The 17,819-nt window shown below is 42.4% G+C and overlaps 1 protein-coding gene across 1 annotated transcript; it reads right to left on the bottom strand.

Moving 5' to 3' along the window:
• Positions 1-9,506: 9,506 nt before the first annotated feature.
• Positions 9,507-17,118, bottom strand: ODAPH (odontogenesis associated phosphoprotein). The gene is given in 2 exon segments (XM_004431012.2): positions 9,507-9,904; positions 17,052-17,118. Coding segments are annotated over 2 exon segments (465 nt in total).
• Positions 17,119-17,819: the final 701 nt, after the last annotated feature.

Here is a 17,819-nt window from a genome sequence, read left to right as displayed (position 1 = left end):
TTAGAACAAGCCCGGAGGTTCCTATGGGAGCCTGATATTTACTTACATTTTATTATAAAAATAAGTCAAATGTGCTCTGTGCTTGAAAAAGGAAAGTGGTGGTTCTCATTATTTTTGCTTATGTATAAAAGTACCTGAGCACTGTAACGCCTGTTTTCTTTAGAATCAGAGCTGGATTTCTCTAGACTATGCAGCTCTTCCGGGAGTTTGTAGTTAGTGCTATCAAAATTGGATACTTCCTGTTATGGGCTTAATTTATCCCCTTCAAATTCGTGTCCCCTAATCTCCAGTGCCTTAGAATGTGACTGTATTTGGAGATAGCAATTTTAAAGAGGTGATTTAAGTTAAAATGAGGCCATTAAGGTGGGCCCTAGTCCAATCTGGTGTCCTTATTAAGAAGAGAAAATTTGGACACGCAAGAGAGACACGAGGGGCACACGTGCACAGAGAAAAGACCATGCGAAGAGGCAGCAAGAGAGCGCCACCCGCAAGCCAAGGAGACAGGCCTCAGAGGACACCCACCCTGCTGACACCCTGATCTTGGCCTCACATCTCCCAGAACTGTGAGAAAATAAATTTTTATTGTTTAAGCCACCCAGTTGGTGGTCTTTTGTTATAGCAGTCCTAGCAAACTAACATACCTCCTCAAATAATTTTCCAAATGCCATAAGGTAACATTTATAAGATAAGTGGGCTTTTTCTTAATTTTTCATTTTTAATCAGGAATTCAGCAAACCCCACTGTTTACCCAGTATTTAAATATGCCACAAACCAATCGTTCAGTAGCAGACCCCACGCAGCCTACGTATCCTTCCTCTCCGGGGTTGACTGTCCCTAGTTGACACCTGCGGCCCACAAAGCCCTGGAAGCCCTTCATCACTGCTGAGGTGGACAGTGCCCTCCGTGATGAGCCAGCATCTAGTACAAGGATGCTGCCGTTTCCTGATTTTCCAAAAGTTGCTGCTGTTTTTCAGGGTACCAAGGAAGGAGTGAATTCTGTGCAGAGGTGGGGAGAGTGGTCTCCTTCTCCAATCTGTGCCACAGTTTGTCACATTGGCCCCAAAGCAACTCTGCTATGTTCAGAGGCTCCTAAGGTTTCTTTTAAAGACATTTTTTATCAGCTACTGGTGCTCACCACTTCAATCCAAGGGGCTCGTTGGTGGTGCTGGTTGTGGAAGTACCTGCCATCTTATACCTTCTATTTCTCCCTCTGAGACCCAAACTTCCAACCAAACTTTCCCTCCTACCCCAATTAAAAACTACCCTCCCCGAAATATCAGTGAGTGTTCGAGTCCCAGCTCAACAGTCTAGATGCCCCGTAACTCTTATTATCAATGTGTGAATCATCACAAGGTTGTTGGTAATGTGGGATGTAGGAGTAGGATTTACTTTCTAACTTATCTTCAAGGCATGGATAAATTCAAGATTAATTTTTTCTGTTTTTTTTGGGGGGGGTGTTTAGAACTCAAACCTTTATTCGTGCTGTAAAGGGGAAGAAAAATGATTAGTAATTACACACGTGATGCAACAGGACTAGTTCTTACCGTACAGAGCGACATACAAGTACTTTTAAACACTAACTTTTACGGTTTCAATTTCACAACAGCATACTGGAACCTATTTCCCCATACGTGCATGACTAATACTCTTTGAATTCCAGTGACAGTAATGGTATCATGCCCAAGTTACTAGTTAAAAATTGAATTACCATGCCAACATATATTTTTTTAAATTTATTTTTTTATTGAGGTAACATTGGTTTATAACGTTATATAAATTTCAGGTGTACATCATTATATTTTGGCTTCTTGGTAGACTACATTGTGTTCACCACCAAAAGTCTAGTTGCCACCCATCGCCATACACATGTGCCCCTTTACCCCTTTTGCTATCCTCCTCCAAGTCACTAGTTAAGAATTGAACTATCGCGCCAACATTTTTCTTTTAGGTAGGCTTTTTTTTTTTTTTTTTTTTTTGCTGAGGAAGACTCGCCCTGAGCTAACATCGGCTGCCAATCTTCTTCTTTTTGTATGTGAGCCAGCACCATAGCATGGCCACTGACAGACAAGTGGTGTAGGTCTGTGCCCGGGAACCGAACTTGGGCTGCCAAAGTGAAGTGTGTGGAACTTAACCACTAGGCCACCAGGGCTGGCCTAGGCCTCTTTTCAATGTTTTTTTTTTCCAATTGAGGTATAATTTACATAAGTAAAATTTATCCTTTTAATGTACACTTCTATGAGTTTTGACAGATTTGTACAGTTGTGTAACCACCATCACAATCAAGATACAGAACAGTCCCATAACCTCCCCAAATTTCCCACTGCCCCCTTATAGTCAACCCCTCCATCCACCACTAAACCCTGGCAGTCACTGATCAGTTTTCTATTCCTCTAATTTTGCCTTTTACAGAATGTTATATAAATGGGATCATACATATGATTTATAGAGTATGTAGCCATTTGAGTCTGACTTCTTTCACTTAGAATATTGCATTTGAGATGCATCCATCCTGTGGGTGTTAGCACTTTGTTCCTCTGTACTGCTGTGTGGTATTCTACTGCATGGACGTACCACAGTTTACCTGTTCACCAGCTGAAGAACACTTGGGCTGTTTCCAGTTTTGGTGATTATGAATAAAACCACTATAAACATTCATACAGGTTTTTGCATGGACATAAGTTTTAATTTGACTTGGATAATCAACACCTAACAATGGGAATCCTAGGTCATGTGGTAAGTGTATGTTTAACTTTATAAGAAAATGCCAACCCATTTTCCAAAGTGACTACCGTTTTACATTTCCATCAGCAATGTATGTATATTCCAGTTTCTCCACATCCTTGCCAGTACTTAGTACTTTTATTTTTATTTTAACCATTCTTATAGGTGTGTGGTGGTATCTCATTGTGGTTTTAATTTGCATTTCGCTAATGATTAATAGTGCAACTTTAGGTTGCTTATTTGCCGTCTGTATATCTTCCTTTGTAAAGTGTCTTTTCAAATCTTTTGCCCATTAAAAAAATCAGATTGTTTTTTATTTTGTTTTGAGACTTTTTAATATATTTTAGATAACAAGTCCTTTATCAGATACATCATGCCAACATATTTTTAAACATTAAAAAAAAAAAGAACCCAGAAAACAGAAAAATCCTAAGGGCCAAAAGTATTGGAGATTTTAAATTTTTAAAGTAAAATTTAAGGGGAAGAGGGACATGATAAAAAGCCAGTGATATTACTTTAACAATTCAATAGATGCAGCTCAGAAACAAGTATTATTGCACAGAGTTTTCAGATCTTTCCCTGAATTTTTACAAACAGATCACAGCTAGTAACCACCCTCCCCCCTCCCCCTGCCCCTAGGTTTTGTCTTCTTCCCCAAACTGATTTTGCCTGATGGTTTCTGCTCTAGTACTGGACCATTGAAAAAGCACAAAGAAACATTCAAACTAAAGATAAAATGGATTACTAACTCTGACCTTGGCAAGAGTACATGGATTCTATTTGCTACCAAACACTGCAGTAATTTTACAGTGACCACGAAAGGTTATTTGATTCTCCTCGTTACAATGACTATGAAAAGATAATAGTAAGCAGCAACTTTTGCTATTATTAATACTGACCACAAACAGAGAAAAGACAAAGTTGTGTTTATAAGGCACGACTTAACATACGACATTCCTTTAGAAATCATTTCATTTTCACTTTGCTCAGAATTTTCAATCACAAAATATTTCAGTGAACTAAAATATGAGAAACAAACCCAGAAGAGTACATCTAATCTCGTCTTAAGTCCACACCAAAATCTCAGACTTAAATACTTTTGAAGCCCACCATTTGGGCATTTAGAAGTCTTTTCTAAGTCTTTTACTGCTCCTGAATATTGCACACCTTCACAGCTTCAGATGAACCACTTAAGAACTGACAAAGCAGTAAAGGATGTTAATCTCCTGCTGATGCAAGTTTTGGACACCCATCTTTCAAGTGACTGATGTTCACGTTTTCAGTTACGCCTTTTCAATCTTCACCTTGCAGCAAAGCAAAACGATTTTGCTTCTTTCCCCCTTCACTTAGCAGAGTTCTAAGCACTTTAGAAAGTTTCCAAGCAATTTTGTTGCTTTCAAGCAACAATTTAACTAGCATTAGCAATTTATTAGTATTAACTAGTATTTTCTTTGCCCAGGAGCTCTATTAAATTCCCCAGAGCTCTGCCTACTGATCTTTTCTCCAGAGAATTCCCTCCCACCCAACCCTAGAACCCCCACCCTCTGCAATATATACCTAACCAACCCTCTCCCTTTCTCCACCCCCACCCCTTCCTCTACCAGTGCCAAGCTGTGCCCCCTCCTACAACCCTCACCTCAGGGTCCTCCCGTTTGAATGCCAAAATTGCTTTGAATTATAATCAAGCAAAATTCAAGTTAGAAAAACAAATAGAGCAAGATGAATCAAAGATCACTCTCTGTACCTCCACCATTCCCTTCTCTTAGTAATCTGCAATGCAATTGGAATGCCCAAACTAGACCTACCAGTTCTAACACAGAATCTGGACATGACCAACCTGTTCCCTCCCAGACTTTATACAACACAACGACTCCCTTCAATTTGCCAGTCTGCTTCATCTAAGTGTTCCCTTTCCCTAAGGCATTTCACATGTGAACACACAGGTTATATCATCACACTAAGAACTCCTCTGCCCAAAGCACAGGCAGGCAGGTAGGTGAGGGAGTCACTGGGCTCCATGTGCAAACTCCTTCTACAAACTCCTTCTACAAGGCATCACTCTGCGTTGTGGCATCAACATTACAATGTTCTACAGCTTAAGAATCTTCTCAAAGCAAGGTTCATAGCACAGAACCAGTATGACAGGAAGCTCAATTCAGAAGATGCAGTTTCTGAAAACCTCCACCCCAGAAAAGGAGAGGTGCCTGTTGCATTCAGGTGCCTGGAGGTTGGTGCTCCTGGATCAAACATGCAAAGCAACACGTCTACTGATGGCCCTGGAGGCATCTGCTTTGGACTTGTTAAGATCGCCCCTTCAAAAGCTGATTTGAAAACCTTAATTGGTGGCCTCCTGAATACAGGGCTTCCTGAGTGAGGCCTGGAAATGTGACTTTGGAGAACTTCCTCCTATCTGGAAGGCATCAAGTTAGGCGGCCTCTCTCCTTCAGGGTCTCCCCTTCTGCACTACAACGACTCACACTGGCTGGGTGCTCCATGTCTCCTGGTGCCGTGTGATCACCATGATGAACACTACCATAACAAACCGTGGTCCATACGGCATTTCAGTAACTTTCAGCTGGTACCATCCCTGCGGGCCCACCCAAGGGTGCACGTTCAATCCTCACCCTGTCTACAGGCAAAGAACACCAGTCCGCCCACCAGACTTGGTGGGGAGTACCTTTCCTCCTTCACAATTACCAACAGTCCTCACCCCATCAGGGACTTGAGCAGCTTTCCCAGGCTTACCAGATCACAGAAGCAGTGTTGTAAGTGAACGGATAGTGTTAAAGGGGGGAGGTGGGGAGAAGTAAACTCACAGAAGAGGTTAGCACTGAACCTAGAGGCAAAAAAGTCCGAGGGGGAGAAGCATCCACCTGGAAAATAAAGCGGGGACCAGTTTTGTCCAGAGGCACACAAGCATCCTGCCTTGGAAGCCCCTGCCTGTCAGACACATCAGGTGCCACACCAGTAACTGCTTAGGATGGTACCTTACCTCCCCTTACTCCTAGACCACCCTCACCTCCCCCAGGGGTGCTTGCCTCACGTCCAGACCTGGGTTCCATCAGGTTGGGCCTGGCCTGGTCCCTGTCCCAGCCTGAGCCAAAATTATATACCATGCCGGGCCAGAGCCGTCAGCCCCACGAAGCTAAGTTCAGCGGCCACAAGACCAGGCCTTATCTCCAGGTTTGTTCACAACCCTTTGTCTAGAAAAAAAGGGGGCTGCTGGTATTGACAAGTTCCAAGTCTGTCCTCCAGCCCACCTGCAGCCCTACACCCCACTGCCCTCCTTTCCTGATCACTTCCCCAGGGAATCAACTGCCCAATTCTGCCTCATCTCCAGCAGGGGTGGCGAGACCCTCGGTTTCCTCCACCTCCTCCCATCTCTTGCTGCCTCTCTCCTTTCGCACACACCAGGGCATTGGAGGCTGCTCAGCCTACGTAGGAGTGGTGCCCTCCCAGAGCTCAAATTCCCCTTCTACAGTGGGCAGCAGGGACAGCCTGGCCTGGAGTGGTGCCATCCCCACCCTGGCTCACTGCGGGATCTTGCAACACACTTTTCCTCAGGATAGTTTTCCCAAGATCTAGTCTCCTTTTTTAAGCTTTCTTCTCTTTGTACCCCACCCCCAGAGTCTCATCCAGCTCCATCATCCCCCCATCTGTCCCCTAAGGCCATAAACGGTCACTTCCTCCCCCACAAGTAAACGCAGGGTGGCCCTCCCTGTTGCTAACTCCTCTGTATTGTTTTTAATGTCTTTTTACTTTCATTTTGAAATAATTTCAAACTACAGAAGAGTTGCAAGAATAGTACAAACAACTCCTACATATCCTTCACCCAAATACATCAACTGTAAAAACCTTTTGCCACGTTTACTTTATTACCCTCCCTCTTTCCTTCCTTCCCTCTCTCTCTTTCTCACACACACACACACACACACTTTTTTTTCCTGAATAATTTGAGATTTAGTTGTAGAAATCGTAGTCTTTACCCTTAAATACTTCAGATTTTTATGTAAGGATGTTCTCTTACACAATTACCGAATTCAGAAAATTTAATGCTGATATAAGACTATTACCTCATATGTGGTCCACAATAAAACTTCACCAGTTGTCCTAACAATACCTTACGGCAGTCTCTCCCTCTCCTTCCCACCACCAGGATCACATGTGATGTTTAGTTGTCATATGTCTTTAATCTTCTTTAAACTTTATCTGCTATGACATCTACATTTTTGAAGATTATGGGCAATTGTTTTGTAAATGTCCCTCAATTTGGGTTTGTCTGATGATTAGATTCAGGTTATACCTTTTTAGCACAATTAGAACTTTAGACTTGCATAGGCTATTTCTGCCACAAAGCAAAAGCTGCATTTAAGAGTGATCACATCCTTCCAACCCATTGCTTCAAAACCAGCTAATCCCACCTATACGCTGAGGAACACATTTGATAAACTAATTCACCTTGAGGTATTAGTGACTGAACAGTCAATAAACCTGCTAGGCATCACTGTCTGTTAAGAGAAAAATTTATTAATTTATTATTATTTTTTTAAGTCACAAAAGCATATGCTGTTAATTGCAGCTGTGGGCTGTTTCTCATATAGGCAACGCCACGCATGTTCAAGAGTGATGAATGATGCGATTTTACCTGGGGTTATCTTGAAAAAGGCCCTTACTATGAAACACTGCATGAGTGGCCTGCTTGCTACAGTAGATGCAGTGACTGACACATTGAACCTGTTAATCCATCTTTAGCTTGTCTTAGTTTTCTGGGGTTCACATGTCACCTAGCAAAGCCTTCCGGGACTGGATTTCAGAGCACTGAAGTTTTGGATTGCAAATTTCTAATGTTTGGGGAGAGAAAGCCCACTGGAAGCCAGGTTGATTTGGGGCAGTTGGAGACCCTGTGAGCACACCAAGTACCTGGGTGAGCAGTGAGCTGTGAGCATGACATAATAGAGAAGGGGGTCGGACAGGGGGATGCGATTCAAATACAAACTGCATCAGTCTTCAAGTTTGCCCAAGAGTGGCCCTTTTCTGCTTATGCCCCACTAACCAAAAGAAAACAAAAAAAACAGAGCAAGTTTATTACAAAATATAGAGTTTCTTAACTAGGATTTTATTTATTTTTTATTTTTTCATAATTTTATTTTATTTATTTTTCCCCCAAAGCCCCAGTAGAGAGGTGTATGTCATAGCTGCACATCCTCCTAGCTGCTCTATGTGGGATGTGGCCTCAGCGTGGCTGGAGAAGTGGTGCGTCGGTGCGTGCCTGGGATCCGAACCCAGGCCGCCAGCAGCGGAGCGTGCACACTTAACCGCTAAGCCACGGGGCCGGCCCTAGGATTTTAAATACAGGTTTTATTGAAGCCTGTAATTTTGAAGCAAATATCTGTTCTTACAATAAAAATTTGCTATGAAGTGAGTGAAGGAAATAGTTTTTTTTTTCTTTTTATCTTTTAATATAGCAAGGAAGCACAGCATGATGATTTTAGGTCTCTCTCAATTTCCCAGGCAACAGTCCCAGCATTGTCATGTCTTTATGTTCCTTGTTTTTCTTTGTAGAGGCAGCAGCAGCAGTCACTTTTGCACGCAGTTCTTGGGAGGAACAGGTGTAAGCTGCAGACAACACATGCAAAACCAGAGTTTCTACGTTACAGGCAAGATGAGCGGCACAAACAGGAGGCAGTATTTACAGAACGGCTAAAGAAATAACCAATGAATGCAATCTGTAGGATTTGTTACTTATATTGCACCCTCGGAATACAAGGTTCCTATAGTTAGGTGAACTTATGTCTGTAGAGTTCTAGCGTTATGAGAACATTCATGTAAACTTTTACTCAGACTTTGAGGCTAGAACCACGTTGAAAGTTTTAGAGAAAGTATATTATTTAAGCTAGTATCTGTATGATGATAATGGGAGAAACAGTGAGATACTTATCAAACTAATTTGCACTGGTTGTTTAAAACGTTAACATTAAAGTGCATTTAGATATGTAAATGGATCTTTAACCCAAAAGGGTTTTTTTGGGTTAGGTAATTCAGTTTATGATATCTTTAAAATATTATCTATAGTCAGACTTCCCATAACTTTGTTTTGCTTTAATCTTTATAATTTCTTTTTCTGTTGCTGTTAAAAGACTGAGTGGATCTGGAAATTTCTCAGCACAAGAAAAAAAGTTTTGTAACTACGTATGATGACAGATGTTAACCAGAATTATTGTGGTGATCATTTTGCAATATATACAAATATTGAATCATTACATTGTACACCTGAAACTAATATAATGTTATGTCAATTATGCCTCAATAAAAAAAAATAATAAATGAATAAATAACCACTATCTATACCACTGCCAAACAGAGAATAAAATAAAGCTTTCAGTTTTCTAAAATTTCTTTGAAAGTTCACATTGTAAGTGCTCTGTAAGTTTTCCAGTGAGTATAAAAGAGTGTCATTAATGTCTTCATTTGGTTTATAATGGTCTCAGTTTATTCAAATGCTCTTCACTCATTTAGAAGAGGGAGCTGATTCTTCTGGCATCTTAGTATGAATAGGAATTATTAGAACTACTCATTTTAGGATTTCATTTGCATAAATATCCTGTGATCATAAAAAGTTGGGGATAAGAATAATGTAGTTACTGCTCCTATTTTGCAAACATCAGTAACCTATAAACAAGTATCTTCACTGCTGACAAGAAAAACAATTTCTAGTCAGTGGTGTTTAAGATGCTTAATTTTCAAATCCAATAGTTTTAGTTTGGAAAAAGAAAACAGAAATCTTTTTATAGTCTTTTCTGAGGCATTGGCCTCTTTTGCTTCAGCATGTTTGAGGCTTATCTTTTCTCTCTGCTTTCCTCAGATGAGCTTCCACTCCAGAGATTTCTTCCGGGGAAACGTTTATAATGAGGAGGAAGGCGATTGTGTGGCCAAAAAAATGGGTGAAACTGAAAACGGCGGTTGCATCTTGGAGGGAGGAAAGGTCTGTTTGGAAACCTAATGTAGACTCTGGGCCTTCGTCGTGGAAAAAACCAGAATGGACATTTGGGTGTCCTTGGGGTGGGCTGGATCCTCATCACCGGGTTCCTTGTGATGGGTGGAGGGGTGAGTGTAAAGATCTGGCAGTCTGTAGGGTCTCCATTATTTTGTGAGCCTCCAGGAGGGGTGACCACCTCTTCTTGTCCTGGGGGAAGAAAAATCCATGTCAGAGAAGAGCAGAAGGGAGATACTATAGGTGTCAGCAGGGGAGAAAGATTGGAAGAGAAAAAACAGAGAAGTCTCAAAGCATGTTTGGAAGAATTGCCAAAGTTTAATAAAATGAAACATGGACACACCTTCTGACTGAGCAATTCCACTCTGGGCAATTTACCCAGAAGAAATGAGTGCATATGTCTACAAAAGACTAGTTCACAAATGTTGACAGCAGCCTTATTTGTATTAGCTTAAAACTGGAAACAACGCAAATGTCCATCAATAGGAGAATGGATAAACAGTGTATAGTCACACAATGAAATACTACTCCACAATGAAAAGGAGGAATTACTAATACAACCATATGGATGCCTTCCACAGATGTTATGTTGAGCAAAATAAGCTAAACACAGAAGAGTACATACTATCAGATTCCATGTATATGAAGTTCAAGAACAAGCAAAACCAATCTATGGTAAAAAAAAAAAAAAAGCTTAGGGTTAGGGGAGGCGTTATTTATGGGAAAAAGTAACCAGAGAGTTCTTTAGATCTTGATCTGGGTGAACGTTACATGGATACGGATACACACACACACACACACACACACACACACACAGGTGTGTGCACACATATTTACATATATATACATACATACATATGTACACACATATCTCTATATACATACACACACATATATATGTATATGTAAAATGTGATCAATCTTTACCCTTAAGTTTGTGTTTTTTTTTTTGCTGAGGAAGATTAGCCCTAGGCTAGCATCTGTTGCCAATCTTCCCCTTTTTTTCACTTGAGGAAGTTTAGCCCTAGGCTAACATCTGTGCCAATCTTCCTCTATTTTATATGTGGGTTGCTGCCACAGCATGGCTGATGAGTGGTGTAGGTCTGACCTGGGGATCTGAACCTGCGAACCCAGGCCGCTGAAGTGGAGCACGCCGAACTTAACCACTTGGCCACAGGGCTGGCCCCAAAGTTTATGCATTTTAGTGTGTGCAAATTATAACTAAATAAAGAAAATTCAATGGAAAAAAGAACTTAATTAATGTTAAGAAAATAAAAATAACTGCCTCTTGAAGGCCATTAATCCAAAAGGCCAGCTTCACTTGCCCTGGAAGCAATATCACTCCCTGAAGAAGAAGAGAGGGGCATCCGCATGCAGCAGGGGAACCAGCACTGAGGGCCAGGATGAATGAGTTCCTGAGAGGAAATTTGGGTCAAGCTCAAGTGTCAAGGTCTTCCCTCTTGCTGTATTATCCAGTTGGATTGGCTATGAAAAAGTAAGCTTCCCTTTAGAAAATTACTCCTCACTGCCTTAGAGACATGCCAATCCTGGCCTGGAAAGGGCTGCTGAGTGTGAATGATGGAAAAATGAATTCCCTACAGGAAGTTGACAGTACTGAGGCACTTAAAAAGAGCTAGATTCTCCTCACCTTTAGAACAGCTGAATTCAAGTTTCTTGGCTATATTGGATATGCTTATTGCCTGCCTGTAGTCACAGCCCTTCCAGAGATTCTGTTTCACCCATAATCCCTGGAAAAATCAGTCCTACACACCTTGGCTACAGCTGATTGGCTGCTATTAGACACTCAATTCATTCATTGGCTGGCCAGTGACCAATCAGATTCTCACCTGAGAATTTCTACAAAGAGATACAGTTAGTGGAAGGTGTAGGGCAGGGGCTGGAGTGTTAGGTTTTGGCCAGTTGAATATAGGGTAAGCAGAGAAGCCAGTCTTTCCATAGAAGCTGTAAAATGGGGGAGGCCTCTCAAAGAGAAAAAGAGACAAGAGACCATGTAGTAAATGAGAGATGGTGAAAGTAGCCTTGGTTTTCGACTTTCCAGCACTGGTGCCTCTGAGGGCTGACTGTACTTAAGGTTCTTGAAGATATCCTTATAATAATCACTCCACATCCAGCTTTACTCTTTTTGAAGGCTAGCTTGAATGGGTATCTGTTTCTTGAATGAAATACTGACCCTTTCTCCCATACCCACCCAGGCTACCAAGTATTGAAATATGATGATTGAAACTAGATTAAGACATTTTGAACTACAGAAGATGATTAAGTCCCACATTACTCATTCTCTCCTCCTACACAATTAGATTAGTTCTGAACCTTTGTAATGTGAAAACTTTCTACCAAGAATCCAGTTGCTAGGTGAGAAGCTGGCCTTATTCTAAAGCTCCATCTTGACATTTTGCTATCAGATCAGGCTTAGCTAGGTCTTGAGCTCTGCCACTCAGTAAGCTGTACTCCAGCTGTTGAAAACAAACCAACCACCCACTCCTTGTAGACATCTCATTTCTTAAAAACTGAGGCTACTCTCCAAATCCTCCTGCCGACGATGGGGTGTTAGAGCCTGCTAGGCAGATTTCTCTAACTCTGGGATGTCCAGTAGTGTTCAGTACTTTCTTCTGAGAATTTCCAAGGGCTCAAGATCAAGATACAAGCTTGTCCTAGTAACCAACCCAAGAATGTGGGCAGGACCACATAAAACCACATTCTTCCAGCAGACTAGACACTTGGTGACCATTTCAGTCACTGGTTGGCTAGCACGAGTATTCTAAAATGTGGGAGCCATGGGGAATGGTTTGGGAATCTGTCACAGGTCCTTATAAGGTTAAGGCCGCACATCTGAGTGAGTAGGTTGATGCCATTCATGGTCTCCAACTTTGGCTAAGCTAACACTGCTCATTAATTTTCATGTTTATCTTCGTTCCGCTCCATTTCCATTGTCTTCTAAACCGTTGATTCTCTCCTCAAAGCCCCTTCAAAATTCCTTCTTCATGGAGCCGGTCCTGTGGTGTAGGGGTTAAGTTTGCACGCTCCACTTTGGTGGCCTGGGGTTCATAGGCCTGGATCCCGGGCGCAGACCTACACACCGCTGGTTAAGCCATGCTGTGGAGGCATCCCATACACAAAATAGAGGAGGATTGGCACAGATGTTAGCTCAGGGCCAGTCTTCCTCACCAAAAAAAAGCAAAAAAAGAATAAATACATTAAAAAAATACCTTCACTCATTTGAGGAATTCTCTTCAAAATTCTCTACTGTTCTGAGTAGATTACTTAGCTTCACGTTTTAGAGAGAAAACTTTGATGATCTGCCATGAATGTCTTTGGTTCCTATTTCTCTCATCTCAAAGAGAAGTCTACACACTCTGACTCCATTTTCCCTCCCACCTATTTAATCTATTGGAATCTGACTCTACTTCCTCCACTCCACACGAACTACTTTGGCAAAGCTCGTCAATGGTCTTGGGCTTTTAAAAAGTTGGTTCCAGACGCCTAGAGCATCATTTCCCGCCCTCTTTGCCTGGCCTACTCCTACATAGATTACAGGCCTCATTTCCTCAGGGTGGTCTTCCCCGCCTGAGGGCTTAAGGCCCCTGGCAATATGTTCCCCAGCACCCTGTGAGTCCACTGTTGTCATACTCATCAGTCATGTGATTACTATTCAGTAATATTCCTCCTCCACTGAAATATCCACATGACCATCCCACAGACCACTCTCTCCTCATCCCCAGCACAGTGCCTACAGTGGAATTGAACTGATTAAGAGAAATCTCAGTTTCTATAATTGCAAAAGTTACCATGGTCCTACCTCTCAGGAATAATGTGATCACTAATCAGCAAATATTTCTCATTATGTAACATACTGACATGTCGCCAAAGGCACTGAATGTCAAAGATGAGAGCTCTTCTGCAACCTTAATCAGACCAAAGTAGGTCAAATACTTAAATGCAGATTGAAAACATTTTGAGAGGCAGACTGGCATAGTGTTTAAAAGCATAGGCTCTAGAGCCAGGCTCCCTGAGCTCTGCCATTTAACAACTGTGTGACCATTGACAGGTTCCTTGACTTCTCTAAGCCTCCTTTTATTTGTAAAATGGAGAAAATACTACTACCTATCTCATTGGCTTGTTATATTACCTGAAATAAGATATGTCAAGTGCTCAGAACACACAGGTATGCATTCAGTAGGGGTTAGCTACTGTTGTTATTAATCTTGAATGCTGTGGAAAGATTCTGTTACCACAAGCCCCATTTTCTTGGGCCCATCTGGTTAGATTTTTTTTTTTTTGGGTGAGGAAGATTAGCCCTGAGCTAACATCTGTTGTCAATCTCCCTCTTTTTGCTGAGGAAGATTAGCCCTGGGCTAACATCCATGCCCATCTTCCTCTACTTTATATGTGGTACGCCTGCCACAGCATGGCTTGATAAGTGGTACATAGGTCTGCACCCAGGATCCAAACCTGTGAATCCCGGGCCACCAAAGCTAAGCATGCAAACTTAACCACTACACCACTGGCTGGCCCCTGGTTACATTTTATATATAAAATCTGTGCACTATTGATAGGACTAAAGGGCACAGATGTTATTAGAACACAATCTCCATGAAGACAGGGATTGTTGATTGTTGGTCTCTGCTATGTCCCTCGTTCCTAGAGTAGTTCCTGCTTAGAGTGTCCCCAGTACCTAGTTGATAGATTGAATGAATGGTCATGTAGATGTTGAGTGTCCCTCTCTGTAGATTTTTGTGAAGCTCAGTGAGTATTTACTCCCAGTCTCAGAGAATTCACAGTAACTTACACTTAAAATTGGAGTGTAATAAAAAATTAATCCAAACTATTGGTTGGGGTATGGATATCAATTTTAAATGGGTTTATTATAGTCTAGACATGAAATTCACAGCATACCAACAACTAGTACTTTTTTGTTTTTTTTAAAAAAGTAAGGATGAGAAGACTTTTTAAAAATATATAACTACCGGGGCCGGCCCAGTGGCACAAGTGGTTAAGTGCACGTGCTCTGCTGCGGTAGCCTGGGGTTCGCTGGTTCGGATCCCAGGTGCGCACCAACGCACCACTTGGCAAGCCATGCTGTGGCAGCGTCCCATATAAAGTGGAGGAAGATTGGCACGGATGTTAGCCCACGGCCAGTCTTCCTTAGCAAAAAGAGGAGGATTGGCAGATGTTAGCTCAGTGCCGATCTTCCTCACACACAGACACACACACACACACACACACAAAATATATATATACATATATATAATTACCTGTAGTCAGTGGTTATTTGGGCAGACAATAGCGGGTTTGTAATGAACTATACTGATTTTCAAGAGAAGTATGCTTTATACTTGATGTATAAATATGCAGTTCTTCCTTTACATGGCACGTGGAGCATTAGAAAAATTTTCACGTGCTTTCACAGTTGAACCAGAAAGAAATATAAGTCCTGTGATTAATTTACTCACAATAACTGCAACTCAATTCATTTTGTAAACTCACGGAATGACTGGCTATTTTGGCCAAATCTCTAATTTTACAGACAAGAGTGTGGAGCCTAGAAAGTGTCCCACAGACCTCGTCCAATTCTATGCTGTAAGTCTAGTCGTTTCAATAGTGTGCAGGTTACTGCGTCAGGTGCTGTGGCAAATGCAGAGATGATAAAGACGCAGGGCCTGCACTCGAGAAGTGGGGAGACGCTGCAAGTACATGGATCTGTAATACAGAGCAGAATGCAGCGAGTGCCGTGGGTGAGGTACAGATTGTTACAAGGATTCCAAGATGTCCAAGAGAGACTGCAATTTAAAATTATGTGTCTTAAGAAAGCCTTGTGAAGGCAATACTATAGTGACATTGACACGTCATCATGTGAACAGAATTGCAATCAACAGAGGGGAAGGCAGGAAGAGGGAGCAGCGGCAGCGGCCGGGGAGGAGAGAGGACAGGGTGAGACTGCAGACCCGCATGTGGCCCCGGGGGCAGAGCCAGACGGTGCGTGTCAGTGAGCTATGAGCTGAGTCCATTGAGCCGGAGCTGGAACTTGGATCAAGTGAAGCTCCATCTGAAGGACTTCCATGCCAGTCTGAGGGATGGTGGGGAGGAGTGAGCCAGATTCAGAAATCAAATCTCACATGTTAACTGGTGTTTTTTCAGATGTGAATAAGCCTCTAATATCATTGCAACCTGTTTAGCTATATATCTACAAAGTTTCCCGAATGGCGGATCACTTCCTGGAAAAAGGTGTCAGGTGGCTGGTTCTGTTTTATGGTGCCTCGTTTAGCTGTCCTTCTTAGCAGGTGATGCTTGCGGGCCCTGTTCTGGGATTTGGCAGGTATTATCTGCAATCTGTGTCCCCTCGTCCTCTGATAGCCAGAGACCATGCAGAGATTGGACATGGTGACCTCTGGTGGTCTCACCACCTGCTCTGACGTCGCTGCCCCTCTTGGCTCTGTTGTGAGCTTTGGGATATGGCAGCAGGGAGCTTGGTGGGGGATGACGAGGGTCTGGCTGAGCCCTTGCAAAGCCCCCAGGGGCATGTGAAAGGGGAGAAGGACTCTGTTTGACTCCTGGGTCTCTGCTCCCTGAACAGCATCTAGTTGTGGAACTAAGGTGAACCGTGAAAAAAACCTCAGATCCAGGTCCCCCTTTCTCTCACTTCCCTTTCTTCTTTCTTCCCTATCCTTTTCTTTCCTTTCCCCAGGGGTTTGCAAACCAATTCTAAGGCTCAGGCCACTGGGCAATTTTGTAGTGGGGGAAAGGAAAGAGAACAGGAACAGTGGAGAAATTGAATCTCATATAATCCTAAAGAATGAAATCTATGCTCATTTCAGTAGCACCAAGTCACAGCTGAAAAGATGTGATTAATTAAAGCAATTAACAAACAGAGACTAAGCACACGCCACCTGCAAATTACTGTGCTGCTGGGGATATAAAGAGGTGGACATCGCCGTAATTCAGAGTGGAAATTGTTAGCCTTATAACAACAATAACTAGTATTTGTTTAGCGTTTTAAGCTTAAAGAACTTTCTCGTATGATAGCTCGTATGATGGTTCTCGCAACCCCCATAGTAATGAATATTATTAATACTGTCACTTCACATATGAGGAGATTGATGTCAGAGAGGTTAAGTGGGTCTAAAGTCGCAAAGCCAGAGCTGAGGCTAGGACCAAAGTCTTCAGAGGATAAAATTTCTCCTCTTTCTCTTTAACCACACAGACTGATGGAAGCTGACGTATTTCCAATTTATGGATATGTATAATCATGGAGCCAAATTTTGTCTTTTCACACAACTTATTAATTAGTGGACCCACAGTGGAATAAAAACAAGAACCTTACCTTCTGCCACAGTTACCACCAACCAGCAGACCAACAGCCAGTAGGAAAAGAAGAGTCTGTGAGCCATGGCTTCTATCCTGAGCAGTCGCTGCCTTGAGCCCAACGTTGCTTTAAAGGGGAGTTGGTGAGTCACCAGCAGCCTGATTCAGGTAATTGGCATTGCACAGTGGACCACAGCAATGAGGGCTTGTGGTATGAGGGTAAGAAATCCACAAGGAAATACCAGACAGTATTTATCAGCCAGAAGCTTCTTGTAATGACAGCCAAACATCTATCATCTGTCCTTGGAGTCGGGTTGTGGACAACCACACCCTCACTACCCCTTAATTCCCTCAAATCTTCTCCCACGTTAGTGCCTTCTCTTACTCGTGTGTATGGGTCTCCCTCTGTAAGAGAAGGAGTCTGTCCAGGAAACACTCAATGCTGCTTCCCTCTGTGTAGCTTACTTACTTAAAAAAGCCAAACTCGATGGGGAGGGCATTATCCAGAGGCTTTCTGACCCACGTGGTTTGAAGAGGCTGTTCATAGGCCTCCGATCAGGGTTTATGGCTTTTTCTTCTCTTCTCTGCTTTTGTCCAGGAGCCAAGGGCAGCAGAATCAGAAAACTGTCTTCTCTTGTAGCCATTGCAGTCTCTGTCTAAAGAAATGTGAAAATTTGGGGAGATTAACTTCCTGAGTTCTCTTCCAGGGTTCCTTCTGGTTCATCAAATGGCCCACAAGATGGCCATGATACGTCCGGGCCTGGTTTGTTTCCTGAGAGAAGGACTG

Source organism: Ceratotherium simum, chromosome 8, assembly GCF_057802395.1.
Source record: "Ceratotherium simum simum isolate JZ-2026a chromosome 8, ASM5780239v1, whole genome shotgun sequence".
Classification (NCBI taxonomy): domain Eukaryota; kingdom Metazoa; phylum Chordata; class Mammalia; order Perissodactyla; family Rhinocerotidae; genus Ceratotherium; species Ceratotherium simum.
Note: the sequence above shows the minus strand (reverse complement) of the source record. Positions and strands in the feature narration are given on the sequence as shown.